Source organism: Sebastes fasciatus, chromosome 1 (genome assembly GCF_043250625.1).
Source record: "Sebastes fasciatus isolate fSebFas1 chromosome 1, fSebFas1.pri, whole genome shotgun sequence".
Taxonomy (NCBI): Eukaryota; Metazoa; Chordata; class Actinopteri; order Perciformes; family Sebastidae; genus Sebastes; species Sebastes fasciatus.
The window spans coordinates 1162109-1184092 of record NC_133795.1 but is presented as its reverse complement, the minus strand read 5'-3'; the positions used below and the strand labels follow the sequence as shown (position 1 = coordinate 1184092).

General features: G+C 44.0%; 1 protein-coding gene across 5 annotated transcripts in view; it reads left to right on the top strand.

Moving 5' to 3' along the window:
* znf831 (zinc finger protein 831) overlaps nucleotides 1–21984 on the top strand; it is a 123908-nt gene that overhangs the window by 9958 nt on the left and 91966 nt on the right. Inside the window, exons 4-6 of one of the 5 annotated variants that reach the window (XM_074622348.1) lie at nucleotides 519–784; nucleotides 3074–3161; nucleotides 3284–3469. In XM_074622348.1, coding sequence (XP_074478449.1) covers nucleotides 519–784; nucleotides 3074–3161; nucleotides 3284–3324 — 395 coding nt within the window. In that variant the 3' untranslated portion in view covers nucleotides 3325–3469. Of the gene's footprint in view, nucleotides 1–518; nucleotides 785–893; nucleotides 959–3073; nucleotides 5918–21984 lie in introns of those variants that run through there. The other 4 variants (XR_012592335.1, XM_074620796.1, XM_074623484.1 and 1 more) reach the window with 4 other exon arrangements.

The following is a 21984-nucleotide window of genomic DNA, read 5'->3' as shown; positions in this document are numbered from 1 at the left end:
GTTAGATATGAGTCGAGTTATTGGTTGCATCACATCCAATCACATATTGTTTTATACTAAATGCAGTACCTGTGAGGGTTTCTGGATCAATATCTGTCATTGATTTGTGTTGTTAACTGATTTACAATAATAAATATATACATACATTTACATAAAGCAGCATATTCGTCCACTCCCATGTTGATAAGAGGATTAAATACTTGACTAATCTCCCTCCAGGGTACATTTTGAACAGATAAAAAATGTGTGATTAATTGCAATGAACTATGGATAACCATGCGATTAATCACAAATAAATATTGTAATCGATTGACAGCCCTGATGAGAACATGTTGGTCTCGAGACAAAACAGAGTCAAAATGTGGTCGATTCTGAGACAAGGCCGAGACCTTCAAAAAGTGGTCTTGAGACTGTCTGGTACTAGAACACTGGTCTCCGGACTGATAAACATTAACGTTGTAGATTCACCGTATCTAAAGAAAACAGCTGCTTCTCATCTGTTTGTCTTCCTCCTGTAGAGCTCATGGAGGGATGTGCAGCCCAGAAGGAGCTGCAGACACCGGGACATGGAGAGACCCCCGGGCGGCCCGACAGCACCGACTGGAGGTCAAAGCAGAGCCGAGAGGCGGGAAACACAAACCTCCAATGTATGGAGGGGCGAGGTGGTGGAGGTGGAGGGGATCCGAGCGGAGGAATCAGGACGGACGAGGTGCCGGGACGGCGGGACGAGGCCGAATCTAACTGCACGAACACAATGTGTTTACCAGATATGACGACGCCAGAGGTGAGATTCACCGCTCACTGGATGTTCATCATTCTTTTATTCTCTTTGTTTCAGTGTTTACGTTCCACACACTGGTATCATTAAAGGGACTGTTTGTAACTTCTTCCAGGTATAAATCATTGCTGGTCGGTGTCTCATGGTCTCTCGTGTGTCTCCTGGTCTCTCGTGTGTCTCATGGTCTCTCGTGTGTCTCCTGGTCTCTCGTGTGTCTCATGGTCTCTCGTGTGTCTCATGGTCTCTCGTGTGTCTCATGGTCTCTCGTGTGTCTCATGGTCTCTCGTGTGTCTCCTGGTCTCTCGTGTGTCTCATGGTCTCTCGTGTGTCTCATGGTCTCTCGTGTGTCTCCGCTGTTCAGACTCAGACTCCAAACAGTGTTGGCCGCGGTCGGAGGACGCGGGGGAGACCGTAGCTTTGGTCTCCAGGACCGGAGTCTCTGCTCCTCTGCTCCTCTGCTCCTCTGCCTGCCTTCACTCACACACCGTGCTCCTTCTCTCTCTCTCTCTCCACCTCTCACGTGCATGCTGCTCACTCCACACTGCAGAAGAGTTAGTTTAGCTCTGAGAATATCTAGTGAATGTTCAGTGGACGTTTGTGCAGAAATAACTGCTGCAGCTCCTCACTGTGTTGAGCAATACTCCTTCATGTCTATGTAGAGTGAGCACAAGCGCCAGCAACAGGACGCTGACTTTAGTTGACTTAACGGCCACAGGTGAAGCTGTTAACACATTTCTGATTCTTACAAACAGTCCCTTTATAAGATAAATGTCCAGCCCAGACACAACAAGTAAACTCAGTTCCTCACTGACTCTGTGACTGTAACACACCAACCCCCCCGCCTCCTTCGTCACACGTATAAACCCTCTAAACTACACAGGCTGATGTGAAATGGCACCGGAATGTCTCAAAACAAACTCAACATTTACAGGATTCTTTCCCATCCAGCATTCTTTCTAAATACGTTCTTTTATTGTTTTCATTATTTTTAAACTCCTCTAAAACTTTCCACGAATCCCTCCCAGCCAGATAGATCCAGACTGAGCTGATCTGGGGATCATGTGTGGATGCAGGTTTCGGGCGGTTCTGTTACAGAATTGTTTTTCATTCTTTAAAGACACCCAGAAGCCAGAGTTTGTGTTTTTCTCATGAAATATTTGCAGCACAATAAATATACGATCCCCAAGACGTGTTTAATAGAGAAGAATGTGGTTAGAAAAAGAAAAAGATTTGCACAACAGAATAGATATGCTGTGTAAGTAAATGCATTACAGAACCACACACGGTGGCAAGTCAGGTATAAATTATGAGGCTTCATGAACCTTTTGCCAAAATTTGAATCATCAGCAATCCATTATAAGAAAAGAGAACTCCCAGATGGTTTCATCATCAACTCCCCGCTGATGGTTTCATCCCAATAACTCACTGGACACATTGAGCTCTGTGGTGTTGGAGGACGTACACGCTAGCGGGGGGGTCTGGACGTCCTCCCCCTGCAAAGTTTAATTTCCTTTTCTCATTTAATGTTATCTCTGCTGAATCAGCACCCATGTAGGCGTGATTCACTCCCTCCACCGACTCACTTCAATGATGCATTAATGCATTTGAATTAATTTATAAACTCCTGGACTTTAATAGCTTTTAATTTGTGTTTCAGCAAGATTTCTGTTCTTCTTCAAAACTCTCTGCACATTCAAAACATTTTACAAATATCTGTGTTCTCCGAGGAGTCGCAATGTTTTGAGAAAAAAGTAATATTACGAGAATAAAGTCGTAATTTAATTTAGTAAATAATGTCATAATCTTTCAAGAAAAAAGTTGTAATATTATGAGAATAAAGTTGCAATTTAATGAGAATAATAAAGTCACAATATTTTAAAAAAAAGTCGTAATATTACCAGAATAAAGTTGTAATTTAATGAGAATAATAAACTCGTAATATTTTAAGAAAAAAGTTGTAATATTTCAAGAATAATGTAATTTAATGAGAATAATAGTCATAATGTTTAAAGAATAAAATTGTAATATTATAAGAATAAATTTGCAATTTAATTAAAATAATAAAGTAAAAATATTTCAAGAAAAAAGTTGTAATATTACGAGGATAATTACTTAATTTTATGAGAATAATATTGTCATAATATTTCAAAACCATAGGGACATGTCCTCACCGTCCCTACCAAATCCTCCCCCCTTGTTGGTATTTGAGCAATGCAGGAAGCTAATGAGAAGGTTCAGTGAAGGGAGGACAATGACTGTATTGTTATGATGGTAATATTCTTCTTTTATTAACAGGGAGAAGACAGAACGGCAAACGTGGATTCCTTTAAAAACTGTTGGCTATCTGAGCATCATCTTCAGCATCCGTCACAGACGCACTCAGGCATGTCTGAATACCCCCCACAGAGCCCTCAGCCAACTCCGAGCACCTCAAACCACCTCAACTCCTCCGCCGGCTGCAGCCAGACCAGCCTGGAGATGAACAACTTCTATTTCTCTCAACAGCACTGGGAGAACAGCAGCAGCAGCAGCAGCAGCTTCCATAACCAACAAACTCACATCTTATGTGACTCTCATTCAAGTAAGCGTATCACAGCACCGGCCCAGTTAACAGAAACACAACATACTTTTTCACAGCTTCAGTCCAGCTCTCAGCAAACATTCTCACATCAGGACCAAAAGCAACATGCTGCTGCAGGGAGCAACATCCCAGCAGTGAGCTGTTGTAGTGCGTTAACATGTGGCAGCCCTGATCAGGTCAACACATCGCCCTCCGCTCACCCCGGCCACCTCTCTTGTTCTGTTCACGTCAGTAGAGCTGCTGCCGGATCGACAGCGTTGGATAATAATACTGCGCCGCCACTGGAGCCTTTTACGTACCCAGAACCTGGTGACTATCAGGACACCAAGGACAAGGCACCAAATGACTTCAACAAATACCAGTCTTTCTTCCTGTCTGGCCAGCTGCACGGCTACCAGCCGGCCGAGTGTCTGCCCGCTGGAGTACGGCCGGTGGTGCAGAGCTGCCAGGACTACACGGAAGACACCAGCAGTAGTGACGACGAAGGAAAGCTCATCATCGAGCTTTAGGGGAACACGCACACACATAAGCTATTTGGAGTTTTATCTGCTGCAGATACTTTTTTTTAATGCAGAACCACATGTGTTAACTCAAAATAAGTCAAAATATGAGTACAAAATGAACTGTTTTCATTATGCATAACTCATTTTTAAAAGGTCAGTGGGGAACTTTGCATGAAAAGTGTAGGTCAAGTGTAAGCTAATGCTGCATTCATGTCCTATTGTACCACCAAGTGTAATTACAAGCTGCCAAGTAGGAAAAAAAACACTCAGGTCAGCCTCTTCCCAGTGTGAATGTCAGGAATTTACAGATCTGATATCTCCCACAAGGCAACAAGAGCCACAAGAAATCACTGAAGCCATCACCAAACAGCTGCAAAGCAGTCACAAATAAAGAAAAGCAAATAAACTCTGAACAAAAGTAAGGAAATTAGCATTTGGTGGATCATCTCTCATTGTATTTTACATCGTTGGAAAGTCTGTTTATTTACCTTCACAATGATGCTCATCCCACAAATGCATGATCCTTACAAGTTGGACATCATTGTGAAGGTCAATAAACAGGCTTTCCAACGATGTAAAATACAATGACCATTAGCATTATAACAACAGAGAAATAATCCACCAAAAACACAAGTTTACGAACTTTTTTTCCCGAGTTTATTAAGACAAATGCAGATGATTACGGTAATTAATACACGGTTTGTGTCTGTTCTGCCGAGATGACGTGAATGCAGAATTATATATGCAGGGACTTGCCATAGATTGAATATGAAGATGGACGACGTGACAGATCCCTAAAAGTGAAGCCAAAACATCTGGATCGCCCCCTGGTGGCTGGCTGCAGTATAGCTCATAAATCCATATTAGCAGATGGGACATGGTCTCAATCCCAGCTCGTCAAATACAAGGCTCGGGGCGAAGATGCTTCCCGTGGCCACAGTGCTCGCTGCGTCCTCTCACGTAAAAGGCGCCAGGGGGTCTGCGGTGATGTTGGCAACCCACCCGGCCCGTCTTGAAACACGGACCAATGAGTCTAACGCACGCGCGAGTCAGAGGGTGCAAGCAAAACCACGTGGCGCAATGAAAGTGAGGGCCGGTGCGCGCCGGCTGAGGTGGAGCGTGAGCGTGTGCGATAGGACCCGAAAGATGGTGACGAGAGGTTAACGTCACGCTGCCGTAAAGTGGTATCGGAGCCGTTTTGCAAGTACGAGTACATGAGCACATGAGCACAGCATCGGACCCGATTGAACAGATGAAAAATGTGCGATTAATTTGCGAATAACTATGGACAATCATAACTACGACTATAACTGTAACTACGGACAGCCCTGATATCAACGGCTCATTCTCAGGTAACCAAAACACAACCATTCTTATTAAACATATTGAATTGAATTTCTGCCGATAGATCTCTCTAAATGTTACACACTGTTCCTTTAACTCATGAGAGAGTGAATACCTGACACCAACAGTCACCACTTAGGAATCACTTGCAATCACACACATGCTTACACACACATAATTTGCCATAATTTGTGTCTACCTTCCCACACACTCTCTCTCTCTGTATCACTCCGTAACCTCCCCAGACACCACCTGTGTGTGTGTGACTCACGTACACTGCTGCCAAATACCCGTTAAGTAGATCTCAGATGAGCCAGGTGAAGCGGGCATCGGCTGGAGGATGCGTGACCCTCTTCCCCAGTCTGGGTTTTAGTCGTGAGTCAGCAGCTGGGATTAGGCAGCGGCTGTCACGGCAACAGGAAGTGAACATTTCTGTACATAATTCCCCAGCGATGGCTCACGCTGACTAGCTTGTCAATCTGCAGCCGATTAGTGGTCGTAAAAGTCGACAGGTGTATGTGTGTGTGCAGGAGGAGAGCAAGCTGAGTCATGAATATGTGTTTTGTTTTCTAATTTTATATCCTTCAGTTGCATAAGTATCCGTCACTGACAGAACAAATGAGTTCATCTTCAATTTATTGCACATTATTTTGTGTTTTCAACCATTTGAACAACCTGAGAGGTAAATTAAACCGTTGTTTTTCCCTCCTGGTCTGAATGTGTGGGTCTATTCTTCAGTTTCAAACCTCTGACTTGGTCCGAGGTGGCTCATAGATGCTGCCGCAGTCTTGAAGTAGTTATCTGATTAAGTTGTTAGCAGTTAACGGTCCAGTCGTGCGTCTGGTCATCCAACTCTGGCTCCAACAACATTACAATCCCGTACAACTAAAGTGCAATCTCAATTCAGTTTCCTCTCAGATTACAGTCAGAGTTTTAACCCTCTGAGACCCACAATACACCCGGTTTTGTCTTTTTTTTAGGGGGTCCAGGGATCTTTAGGGGGTCCAGGAGGTCTTTACTTTGTTTTTTCATGTGTTCTTCCTCACGCTATACGTTGACAGATGAAGGCACCATACCTTACATAGAGCATGTACTCTTTTCTTCATCTCGGCGCTGCTTTGATAAGAAACAATATGTTTTATTAAATCTGTCGGAGCTAACTTACTCTGCCTGAGTGAACGTATCTCGCTGGACATCCTTGATGAAATACTGCTGCTGTGTCCACATCGCTATAAGGTCTCCTGTAGGGTTCTCCGTTATAATTAGAGCTCACTGCACAGGTGAGCTATCAAATACAACGAGCTGCTGTTGTTCCTCATTCCTCTGAACAGCTGATAGTTAACGTTCTGCAGGGAGCTGATGTACTGATGTTATCTGATCCTGAATCTCTGGACAGACATGTCCAGTACATTACAGAAATCACTTCACAGCCCGTCATACGTATTAGTGACTCAGTCAGTGGTCTCGTGTTCTGTTTCAGGAGACAGGATATTAGAAAGAGTTGACATTTCTGAGTTTGAAGCTACGCTAGCAGCCGAGCTCATTGGGACGGCGTTGACGGACGGTCGGTCCGCCACTTTTGTTGGAGATTTTGTGCAGACGTTCATGGTCCCCAGAGGATGAATCCTACTGACATCCCCGTCATCCTCAGCTGTGCATTTGTAACCGGTGGACTTCTGCGTTTTGTTGGTTAGATGGTAAAGACGCCGTGACGCCGTGACCTCTGCATGGTCGGCCTCTTAGTGGAGCGGATAACATCAACTTTTTAGTCAAATTGTGAAAATACTGATACAAGCACCAAATTTGGCTCGATGATCTGTTTTCTAGCATGCTGGATCTAATTTTGATGGTTTTGATAATTCTTAACTGCGATATGGCGGCTAGGGAATCAAGCATCGAGACCCAGCGGTTTCATTTTCCCGCCGAGAAAGTGTGTGTGAAGCTTAAATATCTTGCACGGTCATTGCGACACAAAGAGACAAAGCCATCAGCACCAATAGGAACCCCTGGATGCTGTGACCCCCATGCTCTCATGAGGAAGCAGACAGTAAACAGACACAGAATGGACGCCATATTGCAGTTAAAAATTGTTAAAACTATCAAAATTAGATCCAGCATGCTAGAGAACAGATCATTTGACACCAAGATCACTCAGATCGACCAACTGGATGAATTTCTATGAGACAAACCAGCAGGAGAAAATCTGCTGCTTGTATCACTATTTGCATGATTTTTCCGCTCTCCGTTTATTCTCTGATGAACACGTTACGGGGAAACAGAACCGCCGTGTGAAATCTGCTGCCCGCTCCAGCTCCTCTCCCACAGGATAACTGTACAGACGGGACGAGCGCCGTGGCAAAATATGAACCATAACCATAGAATACAGTCAAATATACAGTAAAACATACCTGATAAACACAGACAGGGAAACAGAACCTCCGTGTCAAATCTACGGCCCGCTCCAGCTCCTACACACACACGAATACAAAACGGAAGTTATCTTAACTCGCCGTAACTTTAAGCTTCAGCAGCATTTACTCTTTTTTTTTTTAAAGTTATTTTTTTGGGGGGCATTTTTCCATTTTTTTATTGAGGACAGTGGATAGAGTCTTGAAAGGGGGGAGAGAGAGAGTGGATGCGGAAAGGGCCACAGGCCGGATTCGAACCCGGGCCGCCGCGGTCAGGACCAAGCCCGCTCTACCAACTGAGCTAACCCAGGCGCCCAGCATTTACTCTTAAAACAACTATTCCTAAATGGCAGTTCGTTGAACTCAATATATTGACATGTGGGGATGGACGTTATAATATTATAAGAAACAAAAATATAAACAAAACAGTAGGATAAATAATGGGATGGATAAGGATAATAGATCAGCCAAAAGAAATGACCCCCACCTCTGCCATTTCAGGAGAGTGGAACTAAAGGGGATTTACAGTAGGGACCAGAAGAAACGGAGGAGGAGGGGCTCTGAACTTCACACATCGTGGAGTTTGGAGGTTCTCCCAGTAAAAAAATAAAGTGTAACCAGATCAATTTAGCGTAATCACAGAAACCAGAGAACAAGAGAGACCTATAGGGTGCATAATGACCCTGTTACGCATCGCGTGTGAGGATGAATTGTAATAACTTTGGCTTAAAGTTACAATTTGTCGAATAGTTTGGTTTCTGAGCAGATACCTCCCATCCCATCATCCTCAGCTGCTCTTTGTGTTTAGAACTAATCAGCAAATTCAGCACACTAACACGCTAAACTAAGATGGTGAACAGGGTCAACTTTATACCTGCTAAACATCAGTATGCTGTTCAACTCAACCGAGACCTTAGCGTGGCGGGTCCGCTCCATGGATGTATAAAGAGGATCCAGCGTTGGAGGCGGGGCCCCGTTCATTCCTATGAAAGTTGTTCAGTGGCGAAAATGACCCCGATCTTCCTCATACATTGGACCTGTAGAACAGGCGTGGTAGCGTTTCCTTTAACTCCTCGCTCCAGCCTCGGTCTGGATCTCACTCACATGAACGGAGGAAGGAGAATAACTCTGGATTCAGCGTTTTACAACTTTAAAACCTTAATGATTTAAATAAGGACTATTAGAGTGTTCATAGTGGGGAGTTGATTCACCTCAAAGAATTTGACTTTTTTTCAGACTTTTTTCAAAAAAAAATTTCAGACTTTTTTTCAGACTTTTTCCTGACTTTATTTTTCAGACTTTATTTTTAAGACTTATTTTTCAGACTTTATTTTTCAGACTTATTTTTCAGACCTTATTTTTCAGACTTATTTTTCAGAATTTATTTTCAGACTTTATTTTCAAACGTTTTCAGAACTTTTTTTTCCGAACATTTTTCAGACTTTTTTTTCCAGACTTTTTTTTCAAACTTTTTCCTGACTTTATTTTTATCAGACTTTATTTTTCAGACTTTTTTCAGACTTTATTTTCAGACTTTATTTTTCAGACTTTTTCCTGACTGTATTTTTCAGACTTTTTTTCAGACTTTTTTCAGACTGTTTTTTCAGACTGTTTTTTTCAGACTGTTTTTTTCAGACTGTTTTTTTCAGACTTTTTTTCAGACTTTTTCCTGACTTTATTTTTTAGACTTTTTTTTCAGACTGTTTTTTCTAGACTTTATTTTTCAGACTTTTTTTCAGACTTTTTTCAGACTGTTTTTTCAGACTGTTTTTTTCAGACTGTTTTTTTCAGACTTTTTTTCAGACTTTTTCCTGACTTTATTTTTTAGACTTTTTTTTCAGACTGTTTTTTCTAGACTTTTTTTTCAGACTTATTTTTCTTTAACATTTTTCAGACTGTTTTTTTCAGACTTTTTTTCAGACTTTTTCCTGACTTTATTTTTCAGACTTATTTTTCTTTAACATTTTTCAGACTGTTTTTTTCAGACTTTTTTTTCATCAGCTGATCGTTTGTGTCCCATGATCACAACATCAAGTCACATTTTCACTGAACAAACGTAGTCATTTTAAGCCCAACCATGTGTTTTTTTCCTAACCCTAACTACAGCGGCTTTGTTGCCTAATTCTAAGCAAGTGTTTTTGTTTGATTCACAACATTAAGCCGACCGACCGTCATGGTTCTGACAAAGCATCAGTATATGACGAGTTGAGATGAGAACATGTTGAATATTGTGTACGTTCTCTTCGGCCCAGATGTCAATCAACATCAGACTTCTGCAGAAATCCAAGTCCGTCCGCTACCACTCATGTTAACCTGTCGTTTACCTGTGTCCATCTCAACAAGTGCCCGCACAGGTAGCCTGCGTTTTGGTTCACTTCCTGCAATTGGGTCGGATTGTGTTCTCACTGCATTCGAACCGCAAGCGGTCTCGGCCCTAAAGCTCACTAATAAACACTTCCCATTCTGTTTGTTTAATCTGTACAAAACCCAAAATGTACAAATGACACGTTGTGGTTTTACGGAGGGTTATCTGTTGGACTATTGCTTGGCTGCGCCAGCAACTTTGGACTTAAACGGAATTATGGAATTAAACAAATGAGATATTGATATAGAGTATATGTTTTAGAGGTGATGGGAGCTGGATTCTGTTGTTCAGTTATTCCTTTAATTTAAACTTGCATGCACATGTTAATTTGGACCCAATCCACCAAGAACTACGGAAACACATTACTAGTCCAACAGGATGAACACATCTGTAACTGCAGCTGTATTTGATAGAGGACAGATAAACACTGTTACTCACAAACAAAATGTTTCTCTGGAAAGTGTCAACAAAGCAACTCTGACATTAACTCCTGATCTCAGCTGTAAAACTCTTTATAACACCCACTGTGGTCACTGGAGTCGCTGAGTGATTAATTATAACCTCTGCTGTAAACAGTGAGTGAGCGCTGACGGCGTCTCGTGAGAGTTCAGAATGTTATCCTGACGTTCTTCGTCACACCGGGAGTTGACTGCAGCAGGATCTGACTCAGGAAGAATTACCAGAGTCTGGACACCAAAACCCAAAACTGTATATCAGACACCTGATTCACCTGTGAAGTGGGAGGGGGGGGCAAATTGTAGGCATCCTTTGCCAAATGCAGCTGGTGTAACACTAATGGTTAATTACCAACATAAACCACCAAGTTCTGAACAGACACATTACAAACCAACACTGACATAAAACTGCCAACTTAAAGCATCAGTAGGCAGATTGGAGCAAATATGATTAAAAAAAGTTATTTTTATAAAACGGTCGCTATATCGTGACAGTAGAACATGAAACAGGTAACCTGAAAAAATCATGTTCCTCTGTGTCCTCCGGTGCTCCTAACGGCATCTGCAAGATTTCACAAAACAAGCAGTAAGAGCTGATCTGACATTAACTTTGACTCAGTTCATACTGATCTCAGCTGTAAAACTCTACATAACACCCACTGAGGCACGAGTGACACGAGAGGGTGGAGCTAAGAACAACCGAACACTGAATAAGACATTTTTGGGCGACCAAAAAAGTTACAATAAACTGTGATGAAGTGAAAACACGCTGTGAAAGGGTTAAAGTTGTAAGATGAAAACACGGACAACTGCCAGACCGGACAACACCGTGGTAGCGACCTGTCAATCACCAGGTAGCCCCGCCCTAAAGCATCCCCTGCTTTATGGTCTATCTGACTCTAAATGGGACCATCATTTACTAAATGAACATCATGCTGTATTGAAGAAGACTTGAAACATAAACTCATGTTTACAATGTTTACTGAGGTCATAAAGTAGACTCATGTTCTCAGAGACTTCTATAGAACCAGAGGAGTCGCCCCCTGCTGGCTGGTAGACAGGATGCAGGTTTAAGACTCTTCAGCTTTGACTTACGATTTCAGTGAAGTAGTAGTCGTAGTCTTTCGACCACTATTTGACTATTTGTTATGACATCAATGGCTTTTTTATTTTGTTTCTTCATGAAATTGATTTAGGACGAAGTTTGGAACATTTTTGAGTTTGTTAAATGAATTAATGTAATTTTTGGAGTGAGTCGGAGCCGACCACGTATTCTGTGCCCGCTGCTTTTAAAGGTCCCATATTGTAAAAAGTGAGATTTTCATGGCTTTTATATTATAAAGCAGGTTTAAGTTCTATATAAATACTGTGAAAGTATCGAAATGCTTAATCCACAGAGAAATACACACAGCCCGTATTCAGAAACTGAGCTTTTGAAACAAGCCGCCATTTGTGATACAATATTTAGACCATTTCACAGTTCTGACAGAGGAGTGAAAATAATTATCAGAAGAGTTGTCCAAGAGCCAAGGACCACTTGTGGAGAGCTTCAGAAAGACCTGGAATTAGCAGGTACAATTGTTTCAAAGAAATCAAGTAATGCACTCAACCGCCACGGCCTGTATGCACGCTCACCACACAAGACTCCATTGCTGAAGGAAAAGCATGTTGAAGCTCGTTTAAAGTTTGCTGCACAACATTTGGACAAGCCTGTGAAATACTGGGAGAATATAGTCTGGTCAGATGAGATTAACTCTTTGGATGCCATAATACACACCATGTTTGGAGGACAAATGGCACTGCACATCACCCTAAAAACACCATACCAACAGTGAAGTCTGGAGGTGGGAACATCATGGTGTGGGGCTGCTTTTCAGCATACGGTACTGGCAAACTTCACATAATTGAAGGAAGGATGAATGGAAAAATGTACCGAGACATTCTTGATAAAAATCTGCTGCCATCTACCAGGATGATGAAGATGAAACGAGGGTGGACATTTCAGCAAGACAATGATCCCAAACACACAGCCAAGGAAACTCTCAATTGGTTTCAGAGAAAGAATATAAAGCTGCTAGAATGGCCCAGCCAATCACCTGACTTAAATCCACTTGAAAATCTATGGAAAGAACTGAAGATCAGAGTTCATAGAAGAGGCCTAGAGACTGTTTGTGTGGAAGAATGGGCCAAAATCACACCTGAGCAATGCATACGACTAGTTTCTCCATACAGGAGGCGTCTTGAAGCTGTCATTACCAACAAAGGCTTTTGTACAAAGTATTAAATAAATATCAGTAAGCGTGTTCAATACTTTATCCCTGTGTCATTTCACATTATTACACGTAACTTAATTTCTGAACTTATTTGTTTTGGTTTCTTTGTATGTATAGATTACTTGGGTTGTTACCAACATCTGGTGAAAATGTCATGTCAATAGCACCTCTGGAAATATATTTACTGAGAAAAATGGTGACGTGTTCAATACTTATTTTACCCGCTGTGACTCTGGATTCAGCTATTAGTACATTCTTGCCCATGCTGCTGGAGCCACAGATGGATGCCACATAGGGATTAAAGCTCCGGGGAACCAGCACCGTGCTGAATATATGAACTATAAGCTTTTCCCGTCTGTACAGATGCAGGCCATGTGATACAAGAGGCAGATTCCTAGATGTGTTTCCAGGCTCAGTACATGACGCCAGGCTTCTGAACAACAGTCCCATCTTCTGCCAGGCCCTATATAGGCGACCCTCCAGCTGGCTACTTGGGGGATGGTTATCCGTGCCTGGAAACGCCAATTGCCGTGCAAGCACCGGGTCCAGGAGAGATATCATTTGCATGGCTCCAGGCCTCGTTCTGCTGTTGTTCTGATGGAAACACGCTGGCGTGCCACACCGGCGGAGGTCCATCCACATTTCCACCAGACATCTTTTCTCGCTGTGCATTCCGACACAATCTTTGCCTTAACATGAACGACGTTCTGGAGGAGACGGAGGTATGCAGTTGTTGCCCTTCATAGCCTTCTCACCTGAGAGATGAGGAAATTTCAGACATGCCGTTGGCACTTGTTACGCAATAATTAAAAAATAATTTCCCCTTCTAGCTTTACTAGTCTAGTTGGCAATACAACGGCCCTGTAACACTGTAAGCAGAGGGAGAGCACTGAAGGCCTGTTGTGCATTAAGTATGTAAGATAATGTACAGCGAGCGGGTCATTGTTGTGAAAGAATCCCGGACAGAGCGATGCTGCACCCCGACGCGCAGCGCTTATTACGGCTAGGACTAAAATTACAATATATTCTCTTATTGTGCACCCTGAAAAATGAACTTCCATGGCCTCCGTCATTTCTGACGTCAACAAACACGTCACAACCGGTGAACTCGGAGCTTTCAGAAACGTTCCACTTCAGAGGTTGTGAATACGACAAGAGGGGGGCGTTCATATGGACTCTTCTGGTGAACACGGTAAACACCACCCCGTTTGAAGGCAGCATTAGACTAATACTTTGTCATGGTTGCTTAGCAACAGGGTCACGGGGGGGGGGGTGATACAAAATAACATGGATGTATAAAGAGAACTGGATCCAGCGTTGGAGGCGGGGCCCCGGTCATTCCTGTGAAAGTGTCTCAGTGGAGAATGAAGCCTAAATGGCTCGACTTCCGTCCGGAAAAGTAACCTCAGTATCTTCTGGCGATCTTCTACATCCATTGGGCACATCGGACATGCGCAGTAGCGTCCGCTCAGTCACACGGCTCAGTCACGGGGTCCCAACATCACGCCATCGTCACGGCTTGGCGCTCCAGCCTCGGTCTGGGTCTCACATGAATGGCGGAAGGGAAATAACTCTGGATTCAGCTGTTAGTGTGTTTTACAACTTTAAAAACGTAATGATTTAAATAAGGACTATTAGAGTGTTCATACTGGGGAGTTGATTCACCTCAAAATAAATGATCCTCTGAGTTACAGACGTCTCTTTCCCAATAGAAGTCTATGGGAAAAAGTCTTTTTAGGCTCAACGGCATCACCTGACGGACACGGAGGTTGTAATACCGCCGTTTGGCCACTACGAAAGTTGGGATCGACGACCGGAGCTCTTTCTGAGGGCTTGCAAAAGGTTCCACAATGTTGCCCAGAATATACAAGCAGGAACACAGCAGAAATACACCAACCACTGCCTCCGCAGCACCACGACTACACCAGAGAGATTATGGACGAAAATCCTTTACCAACTGGAGAAAGTGGGGGCAACATCCTCGCCACGCCAAGCAACACACCTCCACCAAACAACAAGCCTCGGTCCAAACTGAGTCTGTCTGCACCGTGTTGGTCAGTCTGTGAGTTAGTTCCACTAATAGTCAGTGGTCGTGTCTATAAAGTTAAATCCAGCGGTACATGTCCAGCAGGTCCGGTGAGGACACTAGAGGATGCGCTGCTCCTCTCAACTGGCCGTTGAAGCGGTGACGTAGCCTCTCACTGAACACACCTGATTGGTTCCTGGTTTTCTGCTCGCCTTTCGTAATTTGCAGCAGTCGCTCTTTTTCCTTTCTCTGCTTCCTTCTTTAAATAATCAGCCCTTCAGAGGTCAGATGTGTTTTTGTTGGCAGGTATACTGGGGGGGGTTCAGGTGAGGATGTTGAGGCTGTACTGGATGTGTTTGGGAGGGAAACAGGATCTGATGGTGTTTGGGGGTCATTGGGGCTGAAATCAGACATTCCAGTAGTGGAGTATGGAGAGGTTTGACGTGCAATGAGGACAGGAGGAGTTAGTCTCCAGATAAAGAGCTCATGTGGCAGCGGTTTCTGATCCAGACCCAGTGGGAAGCCTTCTCAGTGCAAACGGTAGCATGTTAGAAAATCTCACTGCAGCACTCAAAGACGGTCGATTCTGTGAAGTGAAATGTTCTCCCATTTCTTCGAGGCTTGTTTGGGCAAAACACACAAACACCCTCCAGGTTCAGTTCCTTCATATGAAGCAACAGCTCAGAGAGGATGGTGAGGAAACTGTTTCAGTTTAGAGACACCAGCTTTTATACACAGCACTAATAATAATAATAATAATAATAATAATAATAATAATAATAATAATAATAATAAGTGGGCAGTGAGGTGGCAGACTCATTACATTCACTCCACAGAAAAATAAAACAGTATGTTTTATTTTTATAAATATACAGTGTAAAGTGTAGGAGTAAAGTTCCATAAATATAGAATAGAAAACAATATTTAAAATTATTTATAGTGTAAAAAGTGAAATTTTCATGTCTTTTATATTATAAAACAGGTTAAAGTGCTATATAAATACTGTTAAAATATCAAAACACTCAATATACGGAGAAACACACTCAGCCCGTATTCAGAAATTGTGCGTTTGAAACAAGCCGCTAGGATTTCTGTCCATTTGTGATGTCACAAATATACAATATTTAGATCGTTACACAGTTTTAAACGTAAACATTCTAAATGTGTCCCAGTTTATTTCCTGTTGCAGTGAATGTAAATAACATCAGCTGACAGGAAGTAAACATGGACCCAAGCTGTTGCCTATCAATGCAATTCCGTTGAAATGCGCTAAAGCGGAGCGTTTCAGACAGAGAATGAATACAGGTATATTCAAGCAGACAGTATGAGGAAAATAAAGTGTTTTTTGAACATTAAAGCATGAAAACATGTTCTAGTAGAAACCCAAAATACAAACATGAACCTTAAAATGAGCTGATATGGGACCTTTAAAAATATGTATAATATAACTTGAAAAATGAAAGGAGATATATTAAACATGTACAAAGGTTCACAGTATTAAGAATGAAACGAATATGTAATACACCGAGATAATAGTCCAAGTCTTGCATCATTCTGCAAAAATCCCATAATAACCTTTCAGCATATTGTAATTCAAGTGTTCTGAGAGAGAACTAGACTTCTGCTCCTCCTCATGGCTCTGTTTTCAGACTTTAGAACATCTAGCCCGTGACGGGAGACTTTGACCAATCAGAGCTCATTTCAGAGAGAGAGAGCGTTTCTATTGGCTGAGCTCCGACTGGTAGGCGGTGCTTGGTATTTCCTCAACAGATCTCAACATGTCTTTCGGGTCACAAACTTTCTCATTCTACAGCTAAACCGTGCACTACAAGATGATTCTGAGAACATGTGAGGAGAGAAATAGACATTAACGTAACAGAATATTGATTCATATTTGATCAGCGCTGACTAGTTTGACCGTTTGGTGGGAGTTCAGAGTGATTGACAGCCGGCTCCAGATCAGCTCCGATTGGTTGTTTTCCTCCGGTCTGTGAAATCTTGTAGATGCCGTTAGGAGCACCGGAGGACACCGGAGGAAACAGAGGAACAGGATTTCCTGAGATTACCCGCCTCATGCACGACTGTCACGATATAGCGTTTTATAAAATTAACTATTAAAATTTCATTTAATTTCTCCCCGCTGCAGCTTTAATGTAACGTGTGTCTATGATGATGAGGCCAGTTGCAGGTCAAGAGACGTCCAATACAAACCGTTTATAACTGTAATCATTTCACAGTCAGTTAATCGTTTAAGAGCTGCGTTTTCACTAATGGAGGATTTGTGGATTTTATCTTCAATTGCATTTGTTTTCCGTCAGCCGGCGGCTCACGCTGGAGCCGGCGGTGTTTAGACAGAAAACACTCAGCGGTAATGAATCTGGAGTGCAGCGCTGGATGAGGTTAATAGAGGAATGTCTTTCACAGGTTAACTAGAAAAGCATGTGAGTGCACAGCCTGCAGTCAGAGCTCCCCCCATTCCTCACAGATCCAAGGGGGGGAAGATAATCCCACTAAAACCCTCCTCAGTGTGGAGCCCACCGGCCCATCAGAACCTGTGTGGTCCCGATCACAGTCATCAACCCTTGATTGGATCCACGGCCACGTCTTCAGCTACACATATAAGGGCATATCGTGTGTTTCGACATCGTATGTGAGGCTCACACAGACACACTGACAGATTACTCAGTCTGAAGGTATTCTGGTCTTGCTGAGGCATGAAAAATATACAACAATAAAGTCCTGAAGTGTTTTTGACGTGTCGGCTGTTTACAGCTGAGTCATATCCGTCATCTGGGATTGAACTCTGAACTCTGAACAATCCTACAGTTGATCCTCCTGTGAAGGTGTGAAACTCAGTTATACCCTGATCTCAGTTTAAGGTTGGATCCTAAAGAATACTTACTGTATGTTAAATAACTATTGTTACAGCTGCTCTGATGACCAGCTTTATTCTACTGTAAATGACTGACTGTAATGTGACGGAGCGTTTATCATTAACTCTGTAGAGAGCCGCTTAAATAGAGACTGGCTGAACGAAGCCAGACCCTTTCTAAACCTGCCTCCAAATCCTTTAATTCAGTCTCAATACGCTGATGCACCTCTGAACAGCTGTGTGTCTGTAGAAGGTTATTACAGTTCTGCTGCTTGATGTCTTCCATCTGGGCTCATCTTGACCTGAAGCTGATTAATAGGTGGTGAATCTGAGGTGCGTCCTCTGGGAGCAGCCTTTTTGGGGCACTTACATTCGATTTCATCTCTGAAGAAAATGAGACAGATTGTACAGATCATCCCATCATAACAGATCAAAACAAATAAAACCCACGTTGTAATGAACTGGAATTATCCTTTAAAGGGACTCTATGTAGGAATCCTAAATGTGTTGTTAACAGCTTCACCTGTGTCCGTTAAGTCAACTAAAGTCAGCGTCCTGTTGCTGGCGCTTGTGCTCGCTCTACATAGACATGAAGGAGCATCGCTCAACACAGTGAGGAGACACACGTCAGCTAAAAGCACAATATCACTCTATATTTCAGCTGCTTGGCAGTAATGTTAGCTGACCAGACCAAGGTCTCTCCATGAATCAATGCTGATCCTAGTGTTGGCTTTTCCCGCCTCAGCCTCCCGACCGCGGTCGGAGGGAACGGGGGAGACGCCGGAGTTTTGGTCGGAGACGATAACGTTTCTCTCTGCGGAGCCCCGTCACTTCACCAGACACGGGAAACCTCTGTTGGTCTGGAGGAGCTGCAGCAGTTATTTCTGCACAAACGTCCACTGAACATTCACTAGATATTCTCAGAGCTAAACTAACTCTTCTGCAGTGTGGAGTGAGCAGCATGCACGTGAGAGGTGGAGAGAGAGAGAGAGAAGGAGCACGGTGTGTGAGTGAAGGCAGGCAGAGGAGCAGAGGAGCAGAGGAGCAGAGACTCCGGTCCTGGAGACCAAAGCTACGGTCTCCCCCGCGTCCTCCGACCGCGGCCAACACTGTTTAACAGCTTCACTAGATACAACCAAGAGGTTTTGCTGCTTCACTGGAGTTTGTGTTGGAGTCTGAGTCTGAACAGCGAAGACACACGAGAGACCATGAGACACACGAGAGACCATGAGACACACGAGAGACCATGAGACACACGAGAGACCATGAGACACACGAGAGACCATGAGACACACGAGAGACCAGGAGACACACGAGAGACCACGAGACACACGAGAGACCAGGAGACACACGAGAGACCATGAGACACACGAGAGACCATGAGACACACGAGAGACCAGGAGACACACGAGAGACCACGAGACACACGAGAGACCACGAGACACACGAGAGACCACGAGACACACGAGAGACCACGAGACACACGAGAGACCACGAGACACACGAGAGACCACGAGACACACGAGAGACCACGAGACACACGAGAGACCACGAGACACACGAGAGACCACGAGACACACGAGAGACCAGGAGACACACGAGAGACCAGGAGACACACGAGAGACCAGGAGACACACGAGAGACCAGGAGACACACGAGAGACCATGAGACACACGAGAGACCAGGAGACACACGAGAGACCAGGAGACACACGAGAGACCATGAGACACACGAGAGACCAGGAGACACACGAGAGACCACGAGACACACGAGAGACCACGAGACACACGAGAGACCACGAGACACACGAGAGACCACGAGACACACGAGAGACCACGAGACACACGAGAGACCACGAGACACACGAGAGACCAGGAGACACACGAGAGACCATGAGACACACGAGAGACCATGAGACACACGAGAGACCAGGAGACACACGAGAGACCACGAGACACACGAGAGACCACGAGACACACGAGAGACCACGAGACACACGAGAGACCACGAGACACACGAGAGACCACGAGACACACGAGAGACCACGAGACACACGAGAGACCACGAGACACACGAGAGACCACGAGACACACGAGAGACCACGAGACACACGAGAGACCACGAGACACACGAGAGACCACGAGACACACGAGAGACCACGAGACACACGAGAGACCACGAGACACACGAGAGACCAGGAGACACACGAGAGACCACGAGACACACGAGAGACCACGAGACACACGAGAGACCATGAGACACCGACCAGCAATGATTTATACCTGGAAGAAGTTACAAACAGTCCCTTTAACTTTGATGAAGTGAGAACACGCTGTGAAAGGGTTAAAGTTGTAAGACAAAAACACGGACAACTGCCAGACCGGACAACGCCGTGGTAGCGACCTGTCAATCACCAGGTAGCCCCGCCCTAAAGCATCCCCTGCTTTATGGTCTATCTGACTCTAAACGGGACCATCATTTACTAAATGAACATCATGCTGTATTGAAGAAGACTTGAAACATAAACTCATGTTTACAATGTTTACTGAGGTCATAAATCAAGAGAGAAGTAGACTCATGTTCTCAGAGACTTCTATAGAACCAGAGGAGTCGCCCCCTGCTGGCTGCTAGACAGGATGAAGGTTTAAGACTCTTCAGACCTGGAGGTTGATCACTGACCATAAGTCTTCACCTGCAGTGAACTGGGTTAACCAGTTTGTTACAGCTCATGGAACCATCCTGGTAGCAGCGTTTGCCACATGGACATAAAGCAGCAGGGATCCCCCACCACCACCACCAGCCAGTGTCCTTACATGGAAGCTGACCACAAAACCTCCACTTCCTGTTTATAAAACAGAAAACACACTCATTTAAACATTCCATCGACTGTTTCTAGAGCAGTAAACATACAGTTATACTTTTCACTGAATGTCTACTAAACAGGTTACCCATCGGTACTCGGTATCGGAGAGTACCCACATGTAAGTACTTGTACTCAGTCTGAAAAAAGTGGTATCGGTGCATCCCTATATCAAACAAAGAGAAATGCTCTCCCCTCGTCCTGAAGTGGTTCTCAATCTAAAGGCTACTGGACTTCCTTGTTTTATGAATGTTTAATGAAGCGGTCCAGTCGAAGCAGCGGCTCTGTGTGTGTGTTTGACCAATCAGCGACGATCATTCCTGCAAACTCCCCCATGAAAGTTCCTCTAATCTCAGAAAGTACTACCCCCCAACCCCCAACCAGGGCCTTTTGGGGGGGATAAAATGTTCTTGGAAATGTCCCCAGAGCTTAATCTAGACCCTGGTCCCTGCGGTCGAGTCCCTCAAAAGGTCTCTATAGTTCAGGGGGAAAGTTCCTGCGGTCCAAAAGGGGCTTTAGTTCCTTTTGAATATGACTTCACAGAAATGATTATTCTTTGTCTTCCATCAGCCGGTGCCTCTGAGATCTATGGCCTCATTGGATCTTAAGTCAATTCTAACATACAGTAAACATATGGGTCATTAACCACATGAAGGGAGCATGAGTCAGTGTGTTGGACATATGGAATATATTAGTTGTTTTCTGAGACACTTTCATGTGTCTGAATGTTTACTTGAATTTGGCCTGCGACATGTCACATCAGCCATGTTAGATTACAGCTGAGGGCCAACAGTGTATGTTCTGTCCTCCGTCTATAGTCTGTCTTCACTTAGTCAATTAAAAGCATAAATACAACCCCATTTCTGTTGACCTAAAGGAACAGCCAGCCTGCCGACGCTTCTAACAACCCGTTCTCACTCACAACTTGTCAAATACCGCCGTTTGGTCGGCGCCCCTCGGCATCGGAAACGGACAGACAGAGGCGCCCTTTTCACTTCCTGTGAAAACAGAAGTTTGTTTTGAAAAGACTCTATGCATGTAACATATATAGACACGCCGTCTCTGGTCCGTTGATGAGTTGGGAGTGAGAATGTGTCCTCTCCCGCCCGCCATAAGTGGACTTTCTCACATTCTTTTTGCACGCCTTTGCTCTCTCCTGAACATTATCGTGTCACTCATGCGCCTTTTCATACGACCGGGATGTTAAGTGACTGTGTGGATTGTGAACATGACGGGACGGGACAGGAAAGGACGGGACGAGACGGGACAACGGGAGGGGACGGGACGGGACAGGACAGGGAACCTATAGTTGTTTTTAACGTGAAAAACCTCCGTTAACCTGCAGCAGACAGTAGCTGTGGGTTCCTAATTATTCCACATTCTCTCGCTGCATTTTCACCTTCAAGTACTCATCAACTACAGAGCACCAGAGAGAGAGAGAGAGCTCCTCCCAGGTGTCCTAAACTGGACCGGAAAGCTTTTATTTTGAAACCCGCAGCAGGAAGCTGGTGTGTGTAAC